At 35.3% G+C, this 25,095-nt stretch overlaps 2 protein-coding genes and 1 long non-coding RNA gene across 11 annotated transcripts in view; 1 reads left to right on the top strand and 2 right to left on the bottom strand.

The window, feature by feature from the left end:
• The first annotated feature begins 1,845 nt into the window (after positions 1–1,845).
• Positions 1,846–7,532, top strand: LOC136803440 (uncharacterized). 2 transcript variants are annotated; one of them, XR_010846151.1, is made up of 5 exons: positions 1,846–1,912; positions 5,081–5,203; positions 5,879–6,434; positions 6,737–6,915; positions 7,305–7,532. XR_010846151.1 is itself a non-coding variant. In XM_067060165.1 (5 exons), exons 1-4 carry the CDS (start codon positions 1,895–1,897, stop codon positions 6,824–6,826), a joined length of 390 nt encoding a protein of 129 aa, XP_066916266.1. In that variant the 5' UTR covers positions 1,846–1,894; the 3' UTR covers positions 6,827–6,915; positions 7,305–7,532. The 2 variants fall into 2 exon arrangements, 1 of the variants encoding a protein (XP_066916266.1); XM_067060165.1 differs by having other exon boundaries at positions 6,276–6,434.
• Positions 7,533–12,583: 5,051 nt separating this feature from the next.
• Positions 12,584–14,470, bottom strand: LOC136803585 (uncharacterized). Its single transcript, XR_010846160.1, has 3 exons — positions 14,307–14,470; positions 13,385–13,492; positions 12,584–13,005 (listed from the first exon to the last, which is right to left on the bottom strand). It is a non-coding gene; the product is annotated as an uncharacterized lncRNA (long non-coding RNA).
• An 858-nt stretch (positions 14,471–15,328) lies between these two features.
• LOC136803438 (agrin-like) overlaps positions 15,329–25,095 on the bottom strand; it is a 40,621-nt gene continuing 30,854 nt past the window's right edge. For 4 of the 8 annotated variants that reach the window (XM_067060162.1, XM_067060161.1, XM_067060163.1 and 1 more), the window contains 6 exons: positions 18,917–19,060; positions 18,007–18,147; positions 17,727–17,798; positions 17,279–17,443; positions 16,795–16,935; positions 15,329–15,630 (listed from right to left, as the gene is read on the bottom strand). In XM_067060162.1, the coding sequence (XP_066916263.1) occupies positions 15,482–15,630; positions 16,795–16,935; positions 17,279–17,443; positions 17,727–17,798; positions 18,007–18,147; positions 18,917–19,060 (812 nt within the window). In that variant the 3' untranslated portion in view covers positions 15,329–15,481. Of the gene's footprint in view, positions 15,631–16,794; positions 16,936–17,278; positions 17,444–17,726; positions 17,799–18,006; positions 18,148–18,916; positions 19,061–19,768; positions 20,117–20,539; positions 20,684–21,340; positions 21,485–22,112; positions 22,230–22,446; positions 22,552–23,022; positions 23,113–23,780; positions 23,922–24,334; positions 24,431–25,095 lie in introns of those variants that run through there. The other 4 variants (XM_067060157.1, XM_067060158.1, XM_067060160.1 and 1 more) reach the window with 3 other exon arrangements.

Below are 25,095 nucleotides of genomic sequence, written 5' to 3'. Positions count from 1 at the left end.
TTCTACCAAAAATCTTTTCGAAATCGGTATCAATTTTTTTTTACCCTTTGTTTTTTTTGGAGAAATTAGGGGAAAAGTGCTTTATAACGTCTTAATTGATGACGTCATAAAACTTGAATTTTGATATCTCAATCAAAAAGTACTAATCAAAATATTACGAAATTTTGTCTAATGACAGGTATTAATAATTTCCAACTTTTGAAATGAGCAGAAATTTAACATCTACTTGCTCGCTTTTATGACGTATAATATTATAAATGACCATGCCTAAGGCTCCCAATTTTCTGCGCCAAACTTATGTTATTTTTGGACATGTCATAAAGTTACAAGAGTTACAGTAATTAATAGGCTGCATTAATAAATTAGACAATAATGAACGATACTCTCGGTTCCTAATAAACGGATATATTTCACACTTTATCTTTCAATGCCCATTGTACAATTATATCTTTTATTTTTTGATCAGACATACTTAAGGAAAAGAATAATATTTGAGTCCCAATCCGAAAAAGGTTTTATCTTAAGAATTTTATTGTCATAACCTCAGAAGAATTTGAAGAAATAATACGAAAAAATAATTGCTGAAAAATGAATAACCCAAAAAAATCATTTTCCTCTGCATGGAAATAATCTTGACTTTTCGCATGCATATAAACACGAGTTCGGACACTGGTTGATGCAATTCGTATTTTCCGGACACGGATTTGAGTCACAAGCTGGTAGCAAGCAATTATAATCTGGACAAGCTGTAAAATATAAAAGTTATAGAAATGTTTTAATATCAAAGAACTGTTTTGTCACAAAAATAATTACACCTTTCAAATCAAAGCGTAGTTCCAAAAATAATGACAACAGCAAATTCCTGATGCGGTCTCATATTTGAAGCTCTGTTGTCCGATTAAAGGTCCTTTTTGCTCACTAAATATTCGATTTCTTAGCATGTGTATGGAGATGTATGAGCTACGGATTTTCAAATTTATCAAAATAAAGATTTAGATACTTGATTCCTCACAGGTGAAACTATAATTCTATTTTCAGAAAGATCTCCTAAATTGTACGATCCTTTAACCCTATTAGCCCCAGGGGGGGGTGGAATCTACCACACTGGAATTCTTTTGTTTATATCTCGGAGAAAAATTTTTTAAACGACTTGAAACTTTTTGACTTTTAATAAAATCTTATTAAGAGTACTTGTGCAAAATTTTAGGGTCATAGGTTGTAGTAGAGGGCATTTTGTAAAATCGCTCGACTGTTTTGTTAGAAGCACTTGTTATACATTTTTGGAAAGCTAAGGAGTAGGGGAATCGAAATTACTATGTTTCCAATTTTTTTTCGGACACTTTGGTGTGATTTTCGGACAAGTATGACGGTCTCAGGCAAAAATCATAGGGGTAAAAATTAATGAAAATTTTAGCTCGAGAAAATGGAGACCTGTTGTTTATTTTTGGAAAACTCTCAAAAAATTAGGATTAGAGATATATTGCAAGTATAGGTGATTTCAGTACCTAACTCGAGATATTGAGCTTCAAATCAAAAGGCGCAAAAACTGGACAAAATAGCTGTTTCTGGCTGAAAAACACGGTTTTCAAGGGTTAATATCTCGAGTTAGATTTGCAATTTTTCTCAGATTTGCTTAAATTTCCACCCTTACAGTGCATTTATCAAAAGTCCACCCTTACAGTGCATTTCTGATATTTTGAAAAACATACCCTTAACCGCCGCACATACCCGTTGATCAATTTGCCTGACTCCCCCCCCCCCCGGGCGCAAAAAGTAGTCCCCTTAAGGTAGAAAATAAATTGCAATATCTTCAAAAAACATGATTCATTATTATTTTCTTTTCTTTTAGCAATAATTAATAACAGATACAAATATTAAAATCATTCGGAAGAAAATGGCAGGCAAAAAAGATGTATGTCTTTGTACTTATATTCCACTTACAAGAGTGATTTATTTGTTGCCCCCGCAACGAGCGTAGCGAGTGAGGAGGCCTTCATAGCTTCACGCAAGGGATATTGGACAGGAATCTCGAATCTTTGCGCGCGCGTTTGTTCGTATTGTATGTTCCGGCCAATTAAGTGTTCCGCAAAAATATGGCGGTAAATTATACAGCGGTAAATGTTATACACATTTTCATATTACGTTATATGCTATTACCATATTATATATTGCATTTCATTAGTTTTGATTTAGGATTGAAAAGCTGAAGCGAGTGTTATAAATGCAAATTATAGAAAAAGTATATAATTACACCATAATAACAAGCATTACAATATTACTTTTGCAAATCAAAACAAACAAAATGGCAGACTGGTTATGATGATGAGCTGATTCGATTCATTGAATGGAAAAAGTGTTTTGTATGTCTAATTTTGTTTCTTGTCTTTAAAACTGAATAAATACTGTAATTTAGTCAGAAGTTCATTTCAGCAAAATGATTTCAATTCTTTTTCGGGAATCTTTAAAGAAATTTGCTCAAGTTTTCAAATGTACATTTTGTTGATATTTTTGTTCAAACTTATCAAACTGTAATTTATATTGTCTGTTATTTTATTAATAACTACCTTTATTGTTTATAGAGCTTCTTAAGCTTTAAAGACCATTATATGGTCGTAACTCGGGAATATCTTTCTTAACTCGGTAAAACAAGATACCAGCAAAGTACAAAAAAGTAGAATGTAGCATATGAATCCAAAATTGAATGTGAATCGATGTAAACAAACTTTTTTTTTTGGTCTTAAAAATAGATTTACCTCACTAAGAGTGTTTTCACTGTTTGTTCAGTGTGGTAAATCTATTTGGAAAACCTGAAAAAAGTTTGTATAGGCGCATGCATTCAACTTTTTCAGTTGTGATAGCCTACGTAATAACTTGCGCTCCAGTAGTTTGGTGAAATAGCTCCAATTCTGGCTTTCCAAGTTAGGAGGGACCTTCCCGAAGGCATTTAACGGTGGTTAGACTAGGCACACAGACAGTCATACAGAAACGGTAAAACAAGATACCGGCAAAGTACAAAAAAGTAGAATGTAGCATATGAATCCAAAATTGAATGTGAATCGATGTAAACAAACTTTTTTTTTGGTCTTCAAAATAGATTTACCTCACTTAGAGTGTTTTCACTGTTTGTTCAGTGTGGTAAATCTATTTGGAAAACCTGAAAAAAGTTTGTATAGGCGCATGCATTCAACTTTTTCAGTTGTGATAGCCTACGTAATAACTTGCGCTCCAGTAGTTTGGTGAAATAGCTCCAATTCTGGCTTTCCAAGTTAGGAGGGGACCTTCCCGAAGGCATTTAACGGTGGTTAGACTAGGCACACAGACAGTCATACAGAAACGGTAAAAACAAGATACCGGCAAAGTACAAAAAAGTAGAATGTAGCATATGAATCCAAAATTGAATGTGAATCGATGTAAACAAACTTTTTTTTGGTCTTCAAAATAGATTTACCTCACTTAGAGTGTTTTCACTGTTTGTTCAGTGTGGTAAATCTATTTGGAAAACCTGAAAAAAGTTTGTATAGGCGCATACATTCAACTTTTTCAGTTGTGATAGCCTACGTAATAACTTGCGCTCCAGTAGTTTGGTGAAATAGCTCCAATTCTGGCTTTCCAAGTTAGGAGGGACCTTCCCGAAGGCATTTAACGGTGGTTAGACTAGGCATACAGACAGGCATACAGAAACACCATAAAGTGAAAGTATATAGCTATAAACTCAAAAAGTCTAGCTTCCTGAAGGCACGTCTCTTCATTGTCTGCGCTGCGATCATCTTAATGGATTCAATCAGCTTTTAGTTTGGAGAAAAGATTGCATCATGAAAAAGTACTATGCACTTTAAAAAAAATTAGGCGCATTTCAACTTTTCTCGACTGTACGTCTGAATGGACCACAATGGCATATCTTTATTTTTCTTTTGACCAAGAACATAAAAGATTTTGCTTGAGAAGTACAATCAAAGCGTAGGCGAGTGGAGTCCGGGCCTTAGCTAGGATTGGTTTCTATTTCGCCCTATTTAAGATGGCGCAGAACTTTTTGATAAATTTTATCCGCAGTATCCTCTTGACTATTGTTTATTAGGCAAAGTAGCAATAGAGAATCAATCAATCAATCAATCAGTAATTAAATCAATCAATAATCAAATCAATTAATTATTCCTGATTATTTTTTATGTTTCAATCTTTAAAGCATTAAAAGCTTTATCTCGTCAACCTGTTCCGACAAGCTCGTTTCTTGAACCCGTCCTTACATTTAAAATCTATTCCATGTAAATTGGAAGTTTGTTTTGCTACCATGTACAAACCACTCTCAAGGAAGATACTCTCGGGTATCTAATAAACGTACATGTACGTTTATTAATTTTAACAAAAATTTTCCTCAATTTCAAGTGCCTACTTTTGTTTCTAATGATAAATATCCATCTTTGACTTTTGAGGTTTGTTCTCGTCAAAAGAAAGCAAATTACCCAATATTTACCCTCTAACCTCATTAAAAAGATCCTTCAATTAGGTTTGCATGCCTCCATTTTCGACCCTGTACGTTTATTCGTTACTGTACGTTTATTAGGTACTCGAGTAGTCTAATTACTCTGATATGGTTTCCACATGATAGCAAAAATGAATGCCAATTTAAGTGGAATAAACTTTAGCTTGCAAAACATAAGAGTCATTTCTTTTTAATTAGATTTTTTCATGTCTTCGTCGAAACCTTAATTATAACTAGGCCATCGTTTTTATTTATTTAGATGGAGTGTTATTGTTATTATTTTCAGGAAAAAAGAAAATCTTTTATTTCTTCGTTTAACCAAACGTGTAGTTACTTACTATTTTTTTGTCCCCATGCATTTCTTATAATCTTGCAATTGACATTGTTATGATTATACAATTTATTATAGAATTCTTTAAATATTATATTGCTGCGGTGGCATGTTAGTGTAAGCTATGTACTAGTTTTAAACCTATTACAGATTTCAGCCTTTATAGAAATTTGAAGGCCTTTTAACTTTTTTAAAGGAGGGGAAATCGTTTAACGAATTAAAATATATTTTACGGTCAAAGAATTCATAGCTACTGTACTTATGTTTAGAAATGTCAAAATGAAGACTGCATACGGCTTTTGTCAGCCAACCAAGCTGTGTGTCCTGGCTGTAACTTCAAGCAGCAAAAGGAAAAGAAAAAACTTGCAGTAGAGTACACTGTGCGAAAAAAGGTTAAATTATAATATATATCGTCTGGCTGGGGCTGGCTGAGCTGCTATGTTGACAATTTTCATCGTAGGACTAAGAAATAAGGAGTAAATATTCGATTCGATATTTTGAGATATTTTCAAATCATTTTGGAGGCTATCACATAATTTAGTCGTTGTTCATGTGTTTGGATTAGGAGACAATTTCAATCATTTATGACGATTGTCAGCATAAAAATCAAAGTACTACAATAGAATAAGTTTTGAAATTTGTTTTTTATTTTGTTCAAGAAGCTTTCATTGATTACACGCTTTTTTTGTTGGAAAGAATCTCAACACGTAATAATGCGGATGGGGGTTGGAATAAGAATGTTTAATTAGGGGAGGGGTACACTTATTAGGTAGTATAAAACATGAGAAGTGACTTTTTTGACAGTTTGGAACTTTTTAGTGCACATTGAGTGCTAAAATTATATTTGTACCCTATTAAACCTTCAGCTTAAATCGAATAAAAAACCAGTTATCTTTGTTACCATATTTAAAACGACTTTATTATTATCAAAATCTGTGAAATTTCTCAGAATATTCTTTCGATTTGCCAATTTTCACCCTGATATTCTTACAGAAGTTATTCTCATAAAAAAGCGTGTACTAGCTGATTCATAAAATATAAAGTTTTGGTCGCTAATTTTTTCTTAGGTTGCACTTAATCCGGACAAACAACGGACTGAACTTAAAACGCATGGCATGGAACTGAATGACTGACTGACTGAATGAAGAATTGATTGGTTTATTTGTTGAATGACTGACTGACTGACTCACTGATTGACCGACAGACCGACTGACCAATTTTTCATTTTAGTTCGGCTTTAAGTTTTACACTGTTTAATGCCGACCTGAATTGACAGGACTGGGTACCAAACTGAAGGGATGCTAAATAAAAATCTCATTGATTTCTGAAACTTTTTCTTGGTGTTTTTTTATAGAATTTTCAAATCTTTTGGAATTTTTTCCATTTTTGTCTCAGAAATACGAAGAGGACTGTTGTCGGTTTGTTGTTTGTAACCCTTATTAAAAAAATAAATTCTATTTTTAGGAATGTCAAAATGAGGATTGCAGTGCGAGTCTATTTTGCAACCAAATGACGTGCCATGAATGTGGCAAGAAACAGAAAAAAGTTGGCAAAACAGCCATCGATTACAAGCCTGTTGGTAAGATCTGTCTTACAACGGAGAGGTACAAAATTCATGGCAGGGTAAGAAGAAAAAATTATGTTTTAATGAAGCTTTAATGAATTCTGAACAACTTTTGTTTCAGCCTGCCTCGCGTACATTAATATATGTAATCGCATGATAACGAGTGCAATTCGAAAATAATTGCACGAGTGATTTTTTTTGTTTTTAATTAAATTGATTGAAAAATCACGAGATATAAGGCGATTATATATACTAATGTACGCGAGGCAAGCGTCAAATTACAAACATCGCAAGGGTATCTAACTAGTTCTGGGCTAATCGGTGAAGAATAAATAGTAATAATTGGTATTTATTTTCATAGCTTATGGGTTTAGAAGAAAGCACAGCACCACCAAAATGGATTAGTGGTTTATCTTTCCAAGAATGGAAACGGTCACTCGATCGACCATAATGAAGAGGGCGCTTTCTTTTCCTGGTTTTTGAAGGAAGACAATGAAGGAAAAAAATTTCTTCCCTATCTAAAAGATCGTTTTGTTGAATGTGAGTTATTCTTTATTGCTATCACATATATATAATATTATATATAGTAGGGACCAAGCCTTGAGTTCCGTGATATCTTTTTCAGATGTCAAACTCTACTCATGGCTCTGGTAAGAGCAACTCTATATGGTTTAATATGTGCAAAATTTAGTTTTCGATTTTCATAATCTTAGTCTTTCATAATCAAAGTCTTTGAAGTACGTCTTGTGTTCATAATTTTGGGCTCTATACAACTGAGAAATTTATTTTTCACAAAGATGACTTCAGAAAAAATGGCAATAACATACAAGTCAAATTTTTACAGTAAGACTAGCTATAAATCCTTTCGGTTTAGATAAGAGATGGTGGGATGCACGGTAATTACTTGATACCTTTAATTGAATTTCTAGGGTCCAAGTCTCAACAAACAGTAACCAACAACGGGACAGCAAACAACGAGATTGAGATTACCAGCAACGAAACAGCAATTAACGAGACAGCAAACAACGAGATTGAGATTACCAGCAACGAAACAGCATTAACGAGACAGCAAACAGCGATTGAGATTACCAGCAACGAAACAGCAATTAACGAGACAGCAAACAACGAGATTGAGATTACCAGCAACGAAACAGCAATTAACGAGACAGCAAACAACGAGATTGAGATTACCAGCAACGAAAACAGCAATTAACGAGACAGCAAACAACGAGATTGAGATTACCAGCAACGAAACAGCAATTAACGAGACAGCAAACAACGAGATAGAGATTACCAGCAACGAAACAGCAATTAACGAGACAGCAAACAACGAGATAGAGATTATCAGCAACGAAACAGCAATTAACGAGACAGCAAACAACGAGATAGAGATTACCAGCAACGAAACAGCAATTAACGGGACAGTAAACAGCGGGATTGAGATTACCAGCAACGAAACAGCAATTAACGAGACAGCAAACAACGAGATTGAAAGCGAAACCGATAAGAAACGAAAAAAACAACCGGAAAATAACAAGAAGAATTATCCTAAGAGGAAGAAGAAGAAGAATCAGGCGGGTTTGGAGAAAGTAGACGAAGACGTAGAATTAGTTATAGCAGCTCCTGTATGTGACCGTAAGTCCCTTGCTGGCAAGTGTGTAGGTCTCTACACGGAAAACCCATATGAATATTGGGTTTTTGGTGTGGAGAAGGTCTCTACAAAGTGTGTTCATGGTAAATTTTTCGAATGCTTCGATAGAGAAAATAGGCTTTATCGACATTATAGTGACGGCCAACACCAGTTCTATGCGAGTATCGTTAGAAGAGGAGTAGAGCAAAACGACTTCTTTTTTTTCCAACTGGAGAAGTCTAAAGAGGGACACCAAGTGCCTTTAATCGATCATCTTGCCTTGATGGCCAGACTCGAGCAGTGTGCTCAGTCCTCTCGTTGAGATTGAAACAAAGGAAAATAATATTTTAGAAATATTTTAGAAATAAAGCGAGAAATAACCCATTGTTATTTGGTAAAAATAACTACATGTCGGATTTAATTAATTGGAAGTCGTTGATTTTAGGCCTTGGTACCTCTCATTTGCTACCTACAAGCTTTTTTATAGAGTTTGATCTGTAAGAATATATTGGTCAAATTTGCCTAAATTCTAAGAACAGAACTAAGAGGAGAATTAAACACCCTTTCGGTCCAAATAAACAGTTGAAGAGTACTGGCGTGTATGCTGTAAAACTACCAAAATTGGTCAAGAACAAAGAAAGAAATATTTATACATTCTAAAAAATAACCACTAAAATTTTGCAGATCGTTTTAAAGAGTTGAGAGACTAGTTTTATAAAAAAAATGCTGGCCCTTTTTTAACGATACTCTATGTAGATTACTAAATAATAACAACGGTCGCCCGTCACTATGATGTTGTTATTGTGTCTGTTATGATAATATTAATCACAGGGATTTAACTTAACCGCTTGGGTGTAAATTTACCTAGAAAAATATTATACAAGGTGTCCATAAGAAAAATTTATGCTTTTGGTATTTTCAAAAGTTTTCCAACCCCCCCCCCGGACCTTATAAGAACACCCCCCCCCCCCGTTTATTAATCTCTAAGAATATTTTCAGCTTTCAAAGAAAAGGCCCCTTTATGTTCTAAATAGCCTGATTTTAGCCTAATTTTACCTTATTTTTGGTTTCAGAAGTACAATTTCCAACCCCCCGGAAATTAGCCCCCCCCCGTTTATTTGGAACCCAAGAGTAGTTATTTTGGACTTTGATAACAAAACATTTTTAATGCCTTGGGAATAAGAAAAGTCTTCGGCAAAGGCGAGCATGTTTTTACCGAGTTTTTTTGCAACTAAGCTGATAGTATACGTCTTTTAAATACTATTAGCTTAGAACCTTGGCTAGATAATTTTTGGTTTAGGAGTGTATAGTATATTATTATATCAACATTCTAGTGCTTGTAAACTTTTAATATTGTGGTACATATTTTTTTTGATCCGAATAATTTGCTGCAATGAAAAGAGTTTTTTTTGCTTTTTCCTTCCACATAAGTATGTATCATCTATCATTTGTACACGCTACCTTATCGGCCCTTTTTACGCCGGCCTTTATTGGCGTTATTTTTTGGCTCGTGGCGTAATAAGGGCCGGCGCCAAAAGGGCCAAAATTTTGCAATTTTTACTTAAAGGCGGCGTTAACTTTTGACCAATTTTTCTCGATTTAAAGGTATTTAGGTATGATTAGAAGATAGAAATTATCCATTCTTTTACTCCATGTCCAAAATTTCAAGAAAAACAGTGATTTTCAATGAAATTTTCAACAATTTACTACCGAAAAATGACATTTTAATATCAAATTCAGTCAATATTCACTGTTTTGGAGTCTAAATAGCGATTTCTACAAGTTCTGGCGTTATTCACGGCCTTAATTGGCATAGAGCCCAAAATGAGGCTGTGGCGTAGTAAGGGCCGGCGTAGCGTAGAAAGGACCGATAAGGTAATTTACAATGTCCGCTTGATAACCATTGCTGCACTATTTCTCTCACCTCATTTTCTTATTCTTCTGAAAGTAAAGGAAATATTCCAAAACTTTGATAAACTGTAAATTTTTTTCTGGCAGATCTTAAAATGATGACAAGAAATCACGGGGCATTTGTGTATTGATTAGGTATATGTACAGTCAATGCTTAAGAATTTTCAAAATTTGACCCTGGATGATATAAGCGTTATGCCTATAGAAACAATGTTACGGTCGACTTTAAATATGCCCTTCAAATGAACACTACTTCCCACGCAAAGTGAAAATGATTCAATAAACGTCCGCCTTAAACAAATCCCCCCTTTGAAAGAACGCCTCGTCTCTGAGAAAGACATTCAGAAACTCAGTACTAATTTTCACGCAGCTTCAAACATTGCGCGTAATTATTTTGGGACAAAGTTATATCGGATCGCCAAAAGTCACCTTTATTTTTTTAATGAGATGGGGGTTCGGTTATTATCAGTTAGGGTCAGTGTTGGACTCGATGGTCACAATATAGGGCCGAAGGTCCTCTCAGGGGCATTTTACCCAGTGACAAAACATGGGCTCCGCGTGAATATTAGTATCTTAATTTAAGAATCGCAAAAAAACAAAGAATTTTGAATAGCTCATCGCAGAAAAATTCTACAAAAAGTTTTGAATAGCTCATATTTAGCAGGGGGCCATTCTTTAAAACCCGTGACAACAATTTCCGGAGTGGAATTTTTTTTGCTCATTCGAAAGAAGAATGTATACTGTATATTTAGAAACTTTTTTGAGAGGGAGTAAAAAAATTAGGTCAGGCAATTTTTTCATGGGGAAAAGACTGACGTCACAAGCATTGACCCAAAATTTGACGAAAGTTTAAAGTCGCTAAAACACAAATACTCCACTTAAACGGATATGGTCGATTTCTCAACCTAACCTAACTTGAGAAAATCAATGTCAAACATTGCTGAGAAAACGTCACTTTGGCACCGTTTTTCTCGAGTTACGTTGAGAAAAAAATAGCTGGACCCTCGGCTGGACCTAATCTACTATTAATTACTACTAATCTACTACTATCTATTTGGGCACATTTCTAAAAATCCGAAGAAAAAACTATTGGTATTGAAATTTTGGAACAACTTTTGTGAGTATTAGGCAATTAACGTTTTAACAACGTTGTTTTTGTGTCTTTTAATGGGTTTGTTGTCATTAAAACCCTTATTACATTCATTGGGTAATTAATCAAAATGTATTTTGATGATAAATCCTTTTGTTGAAAATGTCCAGGTTCAAAAGACAAACATATTTCAATAAAATTTTAAAACTGATTTTTTCACTATGGTCAGAGCCCTGGTAGTTTCCGCATTTCCATCGTTTCAATGTAAGATATTGAAATCATAACAGTATTCATTTCCCGCTTTCTTACAATTTCAATGTAGTGTATTGAAAATTGGATTTCAATGTCACATATTGAAACTTCAATGGTAATCCCGCCTTAATGTTATTTCAATGCAGTATATTGAAAACACGGGAAATTAGCTTTCAATGCAGTATATTGAAAAAAGGGCCGAGGATGGTCTGTAAACTAAGACTAAGTAGATAAAAATATTGCTGGTTAAAAAAAAACAATTAAAATAAATTTTTCCAGACTCCAAACCCCATAAAAATAACTATATAGTTTATGTGCTTCGAGATATTTTAAGACCCTTTAATCCCTGGGGTTGAAACGAAATTTAACTGAGCAATGTTAAAAAAAATATAATAAAAAATGTCTATCCAATACTAAAAATCTGTTGTTTAACTGTCTGAGTATCAGAGGTTAAGTTTTCAAAGAACATATCAACCTCTGAGGACCAAGTGAAGAATTTTATCGGACATGTGTCAATCCACATGAATAGAATCTGGATTGGTCGGCACATGCACACAGGTCAATATATGATTTTGGCTTGTGCTTTTCACGGCAATTCATCGCAAATTTTTATCATCTGGATGGGTATGTTATCCCAATCATGAGCTTTGTTTATATCGAGCGCACGGATCAAGGCTAATATTTTAGATTAATCTAGAGGAATGTTGTCTATAATCTATGGTTAGTTTTAAAGTTTTCTTGTGTTTATCAAAGAACACTGATTGGCAAAAAATGTATGAAATATATTTCCTTTTTCGGGACATCAGCAGAAAACTTTGAGTGAAAAATTTTCAGCCATCTGCCAAAATTTCTTTCCTAAAGGTAGCCTGTTTTTATAAGTACATTGTAAATTAAGTCGCCATTAGCCTCCCTGGCAATTGGTTGCTTCAGTTTTTCTGATTTTTCCCTCATTCTAAGTGACTGTTTTCAAATTCAAACCCTATAACTTGAATGTCTCCTTAACTCGAACGATTTTTGATCCCTTCAGAACAAATTTAGTCTACTTTCTATATCTGAGCTTTTTAAGCTATTCGGGCGACCTTCCAGCGCAGCCGGTTTATCAAAATTTTGAATCAAATAGTGATAAAACTAATCGAATTAGCAGCAGGTTTTCAGCAGTCAAATTCAAAAAAACTAAGAAAGATTTTTCTTTTAAGAATTTATTGTAGTAGCATCAGAAGAAATTTAAAGAAATAATACAAAAAAATAAATCTTTGCTCTATCGAATACACGCATTTTTTATAAGAATGGTGTAAATCCATTTCATCATGGGATATTCTTTTAACTTTTTTGGGAAAATCATCCTAAAATATTCTTACAGCATTCTTAGGTTAGGATCCATTTTTGTGAAAGGAATTAGCCTTACTTGGGGGTAATTGACAATTCATAATTGAAAATGCTCCAAAAATGGCATTCTTAGCTTCAGTAGCAAAATTAAATGATGATGATATTCTTAGCATTATTCTTAATTTTTTGGCCATTTTTCATTATGGACATTCTTATAAAAGGTATTCGTATAAAAAAAACGCGTAAGACGCAGAAAATAAATCACAAAACAAAATAAATCATTTTCCCCTGCATGTGTATGATCTTGGCACTTCACAAGCGTGTAAACACGAGCTGGGACAGTCATTGATGCAGTTCAAATGTGGTGCACACGGATTCCCGTCACAAGCTGGTTGTTTACAATTCAAGTGATTTGGACAAGCTGAAATATAATGAAAAGCAGAACAAGAAATTTAATAGCAAATATTATGACGATGACGAGTCATATGTCTTGAATAAATGCACTGTAGATTTACTACAAAACCAACCCTGAAAATCAGCTCTGTTGGACATTTCAAATTTTATTGAATTTGCGACCTATTGTCCGATGTCTTCAGAACTTGAAAAAAGACCCTCTCCAGTTATTAGCACAAACTTTCAAGATAATTAGAAGGAATATATTTATGAAGTACTTCGAAAAATCAATATTCTCAACAGTAAGAGTAAAATTCTTTCTGGAAAAGCCCTTTTTTGACTACACATGTGACCGAAAATGATTCATTCCATTCCATTTATAAAAAATGACCAACAATTGAACTTACAAACAGTCACACAATAGTATGAACATCTATTGGGATGTGGAATACATTGCTTATTTCTGCCACAAATGATGTTTTCACAAGGGTCACTCGCTGGGCAGCATGTCGGACCTACAAGAACATAGAGCCCTTTATTATGTTAATCTACTCTCGGGTACCTAATAGCCGGGGGGTTTGGAATGAGCGGGGGGGGGGGTTGGAAAAAAATCGAAAAACTTAATAAGCGGGGGGGGGTTGGAATAAAAATGTCCTGGGTGGAAAATTTTTGAAAAGGAGGCTAATACAGCAGAATTAGGACAAAAGAGGGAACTTTCAAAAATATTTTTTCCAAAAATTAATAAGCGGGGGGGTTGGAATAAGAATGTCCTGGGTGGAAAATTTTCGAAAAATTAGTTAGCGGGGGGGGGGGGCTATTAGGTATCAGTATCCTATCCATCGTGCGAGGCTTCTAAATCTCGCACAACACCGATACTGTTAGATTTTAAATTGCTTGGGGGTGGGAATTGTACTTCTGAAAACCCAAAAATCAGGCTAAAATCAAGCTATTTAGAGCAAAATAAGGGGCCTTCTCTTTGACAGCTGAAAAAAATCTTAAAAATTAATTAAAAGGGGGGGGATTCCTAATAAGGTCCGGGGATTGGAAAGTTTTTGAAAATTAACAAGCGGGGGGAATGTTTATTTGGAATTTTTCCAAAAAAATCACCCCAATAGCATTTTATAATGAACCCCCATTTTATGAAATTTTCCTGAAAAGTATTCCAAAAAATCACCCAAAAATCACTTAATAAAGAACCCCCATTTTATCGATTTTCTCCACGAGTACCCGTGCACCTCCTACAATCAAGTACAAAAGAGTACATCTGCTTTGCCACCCACTCTACAATAAGCAGAAATGTAAGCAAAATATTCCAGACAAATTACTTACCAACTTGCGCCGAAACAAAATTCAAACAGATGACAAGAACTGTCGCAGCAAATACAAGACCTACAAATTTCTTCATGTTTTGTGATAAATGTCTTTAACTAACTTGACTGTAAAATGTTTAGCTCTTTGTTGCGTGAAAGCTTCACTTGAACTGGAAAGATTAGGCGTTGACTTATCGCTATATATCAATTTTGATAAAAATGCGAAACGGCATAATTAAATCCACGTGCATGTATCATTAAAGATAAGGAAATCGTCCCACACTTTTACTAATTAGATTAAATTACTAACTTTCGTAGAAGGATTTCATTATAAAGCAAGGCGGAGGTCATTTTGCTGAGGTCAACGGTAACGCAATAACAAAGAGGACAAAATGAGTGCAACATCGTTTGAATTATATTTTCAAACCCACGTATTTAGTGCTAAGCATTTAAATTTACGAAATAACTATCTTTTTTGGATAAGAAAGGTGATTAGTCTAGATAAAAATTTGGTTTCTTGCCAAACTCGAACCCAGTCCTTTAGTTCGCTTTTTTATGATCCTGATATAGCGCCCGCGATGGTATCTGGTCCATCAGTAAAATTCAAAAGTGATGCTAGTGGCTCTATGGTTACGAGATCAGCGATACATTCTGGTGGCGCAAGAGTGTTTTCGAAGGTTATTTAAGTATCTTTGAATTGTATTTGACTAAATGAAAATAATGCTAGCTAAAAAAAAACAATTAAAATTTGTTTTTCCAGACTCCGAACCCCATAAAAATAACTATATAGTTTATGTGCTTCGAGAGATATTTTAAGACCCTTTACTGACTGGGATTGAGGAGACATTTAACTGAGCAATGTTAGAACGAATATAGAAATAGCTAACCAATACTAAAAAACTGTTGTTTAACTGCCAGACTTTCAGGTTTGAAGTAGCCTGGATATCCAGGCTGTAAATTATTTCACAGTCTACTTTTTGATATTTTATGTTCTATAATTTTAGAACTTTTTATGTTGAGGTAAATTTTGTTTTTCTCTGAAATTTTGAGCTTGGATATCCAGGCTAAGTTTGAAAGTAAAAGTTTAAAAAGGAAAAAATAATCGAAAAAATTTAAAAAATACAAATGGTTAAAAATTGATAGAGAAATATCAATAAAACTTCAAGTTCCAGTAAAAATAATCATTCATATAAATTATCCTTTCATCGGTGGGCATACTCCGGTACGGAAAGGTTCAACTTTTGAAGTGCAACCAGCCAATGTAATCCAGGCTTTATTAGTGTACGTGATCCCATCTGTGCCACACCCGGGAATATCTTCATTGCCAATCAACAGTTGGGAGCCTGAGAATAGATAAATTAAGAATTTAGGATAATTTCATTAATTTATACCCCTGCATCACAGACCCCCTGGGACCCCAGCACCACTGGAAAATATGGCAAAAATTTCCGAGCCACTGGGAAATTGTTTTTTATTTCATTCCCATGCGAAGTTCAATGCTTGAAAAGTGTACTCCAAAACCATCCCCATTGGATTTTTTAACCTCGGAACAATAGAATTTCTATCACCATTGGGATTTCAATAGTAATTTTTATCCCTGCAGAGGAAAAAAGATCCACCGGGGCTGTGAGACAGGGGTGTGATGTTGTTTGCCTCTTCAGTATCTTGGATCGAAGACACCCTAGGATTCGGGATGAGCTGGAGTTTTTACAAGATGCTTAACTGATTGGTTATTTTGAAACAATAGGAATGAAGCGTTCTTTAGAAAAAGTAATAAAATCGTTTGTCTCAACATTTAACGACCAACAGAGTCATCAAAGAACTTGTAAAAACTCCAGCTTGACCCTAGGATTGTGCTCATTCCCTAGCGAAAAGAATCAATTTCTATATATAGGAAGTATATCTGCCTCTCTGCGATTCAGACTAGAGACACCCCTGTCTCAGTGACCCGATGGTAGTTGTTTAGGATATTGGGATGGAATCTTTATTAGAAACGTGCCAGTAATTAAGATAAGTAGGGTTTAAAAGAACATTATCTGAAAGGGTAAGCAGTTAGAGAGATTCCCTCCATGACTGCGTATAACAAAAATTATGTTTACAAACTGAATTTGTAAACTTAAAATCGGCTTTGAAATCGTCCCCGACCTTGAAATTCTATTTTTTTTCGAAATCTACAATCAAATCTACATTTGGTTTTAGAAACAAACAAAAAAGGCAAGTAAAATTTGAAAGTTTTGCTTGAGACCATGTTTGAGAACATCCTTATGGAGGAATTTCATCTTTACCTGGTTATAATTTCAAGGTTAACAATAAAGTTGGAAATAAGAGCAGCTTAAGATTCACTCCAAATTACCACTGGTATATTCATAATAATCATTACTTAATGTTTTCTACAGAAACACCCGGATTTTAGTTTTTTTCTTTAGCTTAAATTTACCACTACTGGCTAAACTGAGGGTGTTCTCGTTGAAAATATGACCTCGTGAATAAAAAAATGTGCATTTTACCTTTACACAGACCACCGTTAACAATGGTGACACTTTTCTTCTCCAAACAGTTCGTTCTCTCTAAAGCACATCGACTTGTATAGAATTGACCATCAGAACCACAGACCGGAGAAAAGACATCTTCGCATGTCTTGCAATTGTCTATAGAAAATGAACATATAAAAATGAGGTCATTTTCAACAGTCAGACAATAAATGGATTCTAAAAATCTAAGAATCTAAAAGCTTAAACGCTTTGAAAGCTTTAAAACAGCGAGTCTTAAAAAAGATTTAAAATCATCAACTTTAGATTTTTATTAAAAAAATCAGTCTCAATTTCGGAATTGCTATACACAAATATTTTCAGCATGCAATAAAAATCTTTCAAATCATAGCTTTTAGAACGGTGTTAGTAGAATAAGCTAATGGTTTGATGTCTAAGCACGAACATTTTTGTATCAATTATGTCCTCATTTGATAAGAATGTGCCTATTGGCTGTACTTACTTGGTGGGCAAGTTCCAGCGAAAAGTTCTTTCAATTTCCCATCACTTTCACAGTTAGCAACAATGAAACCAGGACATCTTCTGTACGTCATTCCATCATTCGCACACACAGGGGTTGGCGGGTTCAATGGATCTGGTCGTACACAGGGCGGTAAGAAACATTTTTCTGTAAAAAAAGAACAATCCATAATTTTTTTTGGTCAAAGTTTCTAGAAATTTGTCCAAATAAAATCAAATTTTGTGAAAGTTCCATGGCCCATACCCATAGAGCTAAAGTTAAATGGGGAAAATTTGATTTGCCGTTTAGTGATACAATGCGTTTGGTGATGAATTTTATCAGAATAGAAAAATTAGGACTCCAGAATTATAAGAATTAAAATGAGTAGGGACGTGCGAGAAAAACATTTCGGTGATTGGAGGGGGGGGTACGTCATTATGAATCTACTTACGTTGGCAAACTTGGTCACCGTCAGAAGTTTTTCTCAAAATACACGTGCCAAAACATGGTGGATTGTCACATTCTAGAAGAAAAGGATACGAAAATATGAATTAAAGTTTTCCCATGCACATCTAAGAGTGTTTAAAAAAGTCAAATAACTAGGATATACAACAGATCGTGACTGATATGAAGACTTTATTGTATTTTTTTCCATTTGGAGCTTTATCTCTGTCTCACATAAAAATCTGTAATGCAGTACTTCAATCTTCAGTTGAACAGTGAAACCTTACCGCATGGGCCATCAGAAACTTTGGTGATTTCGACTCCTGTCAAGCAACTGAATGCATTGAGCATTGCAATGTTGGAATAAGTTTTACGGTCAGAACCACAGACTGGTTTGAAATTGGTGCCAATGGTTTTCATGTAGTCACCTACGAAAGAAAGGTTCCAATCATTTAAATTTATATAACACAACTCAAGTGCATTTTTAAAACTCTGTCCTAGATTTTGTGTTGAAGAAGAAAATTGCAGGAGAAATTATGATATTCACAAACTCATCAATATCATGGGGACCGTCATCATGGTTTTTTTTCCAATTAAATAACGTTTTAGGGTGTTTTATGGGTGTAAAAAGTGAAAAAATTTCTTCCTCGCCAAGCCATGGTGGACGACATTTTCTCCATAACATTTGACCCCCCCCCCTCACTCAAAATGCCTCACCGGGGCCCATGATACATGATATCAACATAATAAGGTTTTCAAATTCATATCATAGCATTCGAGAATTTCCAATTTACAACCTTCCCTTAGAGTTTATTGCGTGTTTTGATAAGTTCTATAATAGTCCGACCTCAAAGTTCCAATAAGGAACCGGTTACACATACAAAAAACTGCAATTGGGCTTTTCCAGAAAAATTTTGAAAATGGGGGGGGGGTGGAGGGATTACAATTTTCGCAGTGATTTACCCCCCAAACAATTTAGCATCCCCTGACAACATCACCTCCCCCCACCATATTTTGAATTCCACCTTTGTGATACCCCCCGGAAAGTGCCCCTCAAACAACAGGTTTACCCTGGACAATCATCAGTTGACCCCCTGGACAACACAAATTACCCCCGGACAGAGCAAATTTTGATGATTTTTAACAACCCCCCCCCTGGTCAATATATCCTCCGCCCCCATGTACGCCCATTCTTACTTTGACATAAACCACGGTGGAATACTTCAATTTCGGTTTTGCTCTTACAAGCATCTTGCTCCAAGAAACATTCGTTTAAATATGATTCGCCGTTAGATCCACACACTGGCCTGATTTGCTGGAAACATTTCTTGTCACATGGATCTGAAAATAAACAAAGTTGGTTGTCGGTAAAAAATACAATTGCATCATCACTTTGAAGGCTTAATTGAATTGGATTTGAGTTTTTAATGGTCAAATGCCGGCAAATATCTCTATATTTTATGCCCTCTTTACAATGACGTCCTTATCTCACATCGGGGGAAAACTTTTTTTATCACAATCCAAATGGGGAAATTGTTCCAAGCTAAAAAAAACAAACAAAAAAACCACTGGATACGGTTCTGGAGTGCAAATTCTTTCATTGAATTTCAAACGGGGAAAAAAAGTCAATTTCTGGTGGGACTGAAGTTGTAGGGTTTCGTAGTTTTCAATACTTTTTACATAATTTAAACCAACTCCAACCCAACCTTTTTTATACAGTATTTAGTGTCATGGTAGACATTTACATCAACTAATTAAGGACATTTTGGAGAACATATCCGATTCACCCTAATGGTGAATCTAAATTTGATGATTTACAAATTTTTGTATTCAAATATTTTAAAAAAATATGGTGCTGAAAATCAGAAATTATTTGCAAAATCTTTACGTAAAGAGGTTAGTGCCGTAAAGACGGAGTAATCGTTTATATCCCCGTCGACAGCGTTCATAAGAATCACCAATGTAATAAGAGGGGGCCAGATAAGCCCTTGGTTCGAGGGTGGTAACAACACTTTTGATTTTTTAACTTTTTTTACTTAAGAGTAACCCATCCAATAATGGAATGCTATTCACTTTCTTTTTTATATGCTTGTATTAAGTAAAATCAAAATAGAAAAAAATACAAAAAAATTACTGAAAAAATAAATGATAATTCAAAACCCAAGATCTGTCAAAGATACTTGTGTGATCAGACTAATAAAAATGTTTGAAATTATATCGTTTCTTTGTCCTGATTTGTTGTTTCAACCCTTCAATATGAGCATCTTCCATCAGATTTCTTTGTCAATTTTCCACCACTTTCGCACACAGCGATCGAGAAAACACAAGGGTTTGAATATGTCTTGCCATCAGAACCACAAATTGGTCTGTATTCTCGAGTGCACGGTTTTCGACAACCTGTAAAGAATCAAAAATCAAATTTATCTTTGAATTCATTTATCGCACCAGCTGGTGTTGAAAAAATTAAAGGTGGGAGTAGACTGTATTCGTTTATAACCCGTGTAATGCACAATGATATAGGTATTATTTAAGTTTCAACCAACACCTTCGATTTTTTTAAACTCTATCCTTCACGTTGAATTAGCGTTGACTATTCGGTGCTACGATTCATGAGACTACCTTATCGGGGAAAACTTCGTCGGGGAAAAGCGACGAAATTTTGGCCAAATGACGAATATTTTTCCCCGACGAAAATTTTCCCCGGCCTTAATGCGTTTACCAACTACCAGCAAGTGACGAATATTTTTCCACGACGAAAACTTTTCCAGACGAAGTTTTCCCCGATAAGGTATTAAAAAAAATTCGTTTGTCCCGACTTACTTGGCGGACATCTTCCATCAGATTTCTTTGTCAATTTTCCACCGCTTTCACACACAGCGATTGAGAAAACACAAGGGTTTGAATATGTCTTGCCATCAGAACCACAAATTGGTCGGTATTCTCGAGTGCACGGTTTTCGACAGTCTGCAAAGAATTTTATAAGTTCATTCTTTACATTGAATAATAATGGAGGGAGAGATAATCACCTAAGTAATCTTTTTGAGAACGAGGCAGGTTTGTTCATTATCATAACTTGACAAAAAGGCTTTAAGTAGTCAGGAGAATCTAGGTCATTTTTCCACCGGGATGACAGCTGCCCCTAGCCAATTACCCCCGGGGCGTATAGTTAGAACTATCAACACGAAAACCGGAAGTGTAACAGGCTTAAGTTTCAACCAATCACGTGTCGATTTTTTTACACCCTAACCTTGGCATTGATTTAACACAACTAACTTTTATACCGGATAATGTTAATTTTCTCATTTTATCCGGGTCCAAAAAATAGATACTCTTAGGTACCAAATCAACATTTTCGTAATTTTAATAAACGGAGGGACCTAATTGCCGGGGGAGTTGGAGATTGTACTTCTGAAAACCCAAGAATAAATAAGGTAAATATAGGCTAAAATCAGGCTTTTTGGAGCAAGATAAGGGGACTTCTTTTTGCCAACTGAAAATATTCTTTAAAATGAATAAACAGGGGGGGGGGTGGTGGTCGGAAAATTTCGAAAAATCAAAAGCGGGGGGGGGGGGGGGGGGGGGGGCGTTTATTTGGAACCTCATTTATTAGTCCCAACTTACTTGGTGGGCATCTTCCATCAGATTTCTTTGTCAATTTGCCATCACTTTCGCACACAGCGATTGAGAAAACACAAGGATTTGAATATGTCTTGCCGTCTGAACCACAAATTGGTCTGTATTCTCGAGTGCACGGTTTTCGACAACCTGTAAACAAAAAGACGTAAGAAATTGTTTAGATTTATTTAGCTCTAAATTCTATCCTCCATCAAGTGATAGGAAATTGAAAAAATAAAAGCTGAGTTTACAGCCGAGATGACAGAACTCATTAAAAATATGTAGCCGTAGAAAAGTCTTTGGATGACCTTGTCTAACTCTTAGCTCACAAAAGGTTCTTAACATCTTCATTTGGCTTTTATAAAAAGAGTTTAGAACTGACTTGAGCTTTTAACCTGAAAAGAAATTTAAACAGTCCTGTCCCCTATTACAATTTGAAATCTAGCCAATCCACTTTTTTAAACGAAGATTAGACTCCCAAACAGAAAATCATGTCACTGTTAAGAGATGATATAGATAGTATAGCGTGGTTACTTGACCAAGGCTGTAAGGTTTATAGAAGAAATCAGGGTTCTATTGACCCAGGACAAAAAAGGAGAGGAAAGTAGGAGTGAGGATTTATAAGGGCGTAAAGGAAAAAGGGTGTAAAGGGAAAGGGCGGACATGGAAAGGGCGCCGACATAAGTGATTTCAGAAGAGTTTTAGTCTTTCGAGGTTTCCGAAGAGTGCCAACACGATAATGGATATAATGGACAGAAATTCGAAAATCACTCCTTACGTTTGATTTCACAAGCGCTGACACATGAACTTGGACAGAAGTTGTCGATACATTTTTGACCTTTCGGACATGGATTTCCAGCGCATGCGGGTTGTACACAGAGAATTTTCGGACAAACTAAAAAGAAAAGGAATTTAATGATGTGTGATAAAAACCAATTATTTTAAATTAATAAAAGTTAGACCTGTTTAACCAAGGTACTATTTTCATTCTACATTCAAAGTTGAGTGGTGTTATACTCCATAAATTTGTATCTGAATTCTATATGTTATAGCATCCATGGTATATTTGAAAAAATAAAAAAGACATATCGTTTAGAGCTCTTGAGTCATACTTATGGGTTGACATGAGTAGGAACAAGATGCAAAATTGCGAACACATTTGTTTCCTTTTCCACAACTGATGCCTTTGCATGGATCTCCAATGGGACATTGCATTGCTGTAATTAAAATATTGAGGAAATCAGTAAATAATTTTGAGGATTAGGGAGAGCCTTGTGTTTTAGAATTACAAGAAAGTTCGTTCATTATGCTATTCGGATTTTTAAAGTCAACTCCGACTATTGGATACATAAAAAATCGTTTTTATGTTGAATAGCTCTCTTGGGAAGACTTAAGATCTATTCTAAAGAATGATTTTCATTACTTGGTAATAAAAAAAACTAGCGTGAAAAGGACAAAACAGTTACAAAGAGTAGATATTTTACAAGGTTAGCCCAGTAAACTGGAAGTTTAAGACTGTATTTTGATCGTTTTCACGGGGTCGACCGGCTCGGTTGTTTATGACCTGAACAAAGCATTGAAAGGAGCTGGGATCACAACCGGGAACCCTAGGTTTGTGACTCTGATTCCTCAAACCACTCGGTCCATGATGAGGTGAGTGTTACTGACAGAAAATAAATGTTCCTTACTGTCCACACATTGAGCAGAGCATTTATCAGGAAGATTGACGCAGGCGTGGTTCAGCTTGCAATCAACTCTTGCACATACGTTTTGACAAGCTGAAATAAGAAACATATTGCTCAACCAAAGTGCGTAGAAGTACAACGTATTTCAAGTCAACACAGATAAAAGTATCTTGGTAAGGGAATTATGAAATACCTGATTGAAACCGTCACTAGGACATTTCAATATACAGTTGACGCGCTTTAAATCGAAGTTCTACTATTCCATTCACTCTATTATTTGATAATATTGAAAGTGGCTGCCAACAAAAAACTCTCATAAACAACGCATTATTATGAGATAAAAATCTACACCCTTTGAAAAAAAAATTAGAGAGCATCAACTATAATATAATCCGAACTTGATCAAGACGGATAACCATTTTAACCAGAGAAAGGGCTGGTGGTAAAAACTGCACCCGTAACGACCTCATAAATCCATTATTGCGAGATAAACTGACAAAACTCTGGGAACTGGGAGAGGTCATCTATGAGAGTCGGAGAGGCACCTGTACATATATATTATCGGGTAGCATTATCAGTCTAGCCATTTCGGGAAGTTTTCCACCTTCCCGTTCGGGAAATATTTCCCGTTAAAGCAATAGTTGCCTTTTTCATGTAGTGGTACCGACTGACTATGTTTGAATTTTTCGAATTTACTTACTGGCTGTCCAAAAGTTTCTTGTATATGTGTATTTTACAGATCGCAATACAAAAACGCTTACATTCACAGCTTTCATCGAACTTTTTAACGACTCTTCCACCAGTAATACACGTTTGAACTCTCATCATACATTCATTACCATACGTCACACCGTCTGAACCGCAAACTGGTCGAAATTCCTTTGTACAAACGCTTGGACAAACTAAAGGTAGAGAAAGATAAATGTGTATAACATTCGATTTTAAATGAGAGATGATTTGGAGATAGGTGATTTAGAGATAAAGCGAGATATACAATTAGATGAATGCTAAGGTCTTGCAAGACTGCAATAGTGGAGTCTCCATACCTCGAGACACGCACGAGGGATTGAGATTCATTTGAATCATGGAGGATTTTGGGTTACAGAGACTGATTTATAAGCCATCTGATGGGACAAGAAAACGAATTAAGGAGACATTTGAACATAGAGGTTCGAGTTCTGGAGACTCCAGTGTATCTTCGGTAAAAAATTATGCGAAGGCATTATAAAGATTATTGGTCAAAGCATGGATCAAAACTTTTGAAGAAAGCTTGAAAATTGTTGATAAAATATAGACTAGACGAAAATAAACTCACCGCATCGAGCTGTGCATGCTTTTTCATTGGCTTCACAAAATTCGAATATTTTTTCATTGCATTTGACGTTCTTGCATAAAGTTTTGGCATCACAAACTGAATTATGGAAAATGTAGATTTGTTGTAGATTTTCTTGTTCTCTTCATCAGATATTTCACTTCATTGATTGCGTCTTTATTTCGCGATAACATTTCTTTATTTCGCGATAACATTTCTATTTTTTTGCGTACTCTATTTAAGAGTTCGCTAGTTCATACTAGACACAAACTAAGGTCCCACTAGCAGGCCAGCTCTCTAGACTGCTGTCAGTATCATCCACTAACGGATTCGTGCTCCTTATAGAGGATACTGACCGTGGTTTTGTAGAGGTTCGCGATTCAGACTAGGTCGGCCTTTAACAATCACCGGCAGCGCGTTCTTAGGAATTTATTCAAAGGTTTACAGAAGACTAAGCAAAAAGTTAGCTCCAATCGCATATATAGGGAAATCACACAAGGCCTCATTTCCTTTTCGTATTCATGGTATTCATGACATAACTTTATACGGAAGTACCCAAAATAGCCCGGAAATTTACCATTATCTTTATTTATTTATCATTGCTTAATATCACAATTAGTGGCAAACACCCAGTCTTTCCAGTCTATCGCTCATTATGTCATGAATGACACAAATTGGCCTTTTTGTAGGCAAGTAGACTATAACGTCACAGTAAAGTATCTACCTACGGTCCCCGGGGGAGGCACTCAAGGTAAATGACCTAC

Source organism: Clytia hemisphaerica, unplaced genomic scaffold (genome assembly GCF_902728285.1).
Source record: "Clytia hemisphaerica strain Z4C2 unplaced genomic scaffold, Clytia hemisphaerica genome assembly, whole genome shotgun sequence".
NCBI lineage: Eukaryota > Metazoa > Cnidaria > Hydrozoa > Leptothecata > Clytiidae > Clytia > Clytia hemisphaerica.
Note: the sequence above shows the minus strand (reverse complement) of the source record. Positions and strands in the feature narration are given on the sequence as shown.

What these genes read in the sequence shown, in the direction of transcription:
- LOC136803440 (XM_067060165.1), top strand. An exon ending in AGTACACTGTGCGAAAAAAG is followed by an intron (nt 5,204 to 6,275) that starts GTTAAATTATAA and finishes TTCTATTTTTAG; the next exon opens with GAATGTCAAAATGAGGATTG. An exon ending in GGTACAAAATTCATGGCAGG is followed by an intron (nt 6,435 to 6,736) that starts GTAAGAAGAAAA and finishes TTATTTTCATAG; the next exon opens with CTTATGGGTTTAGAAGAAAG.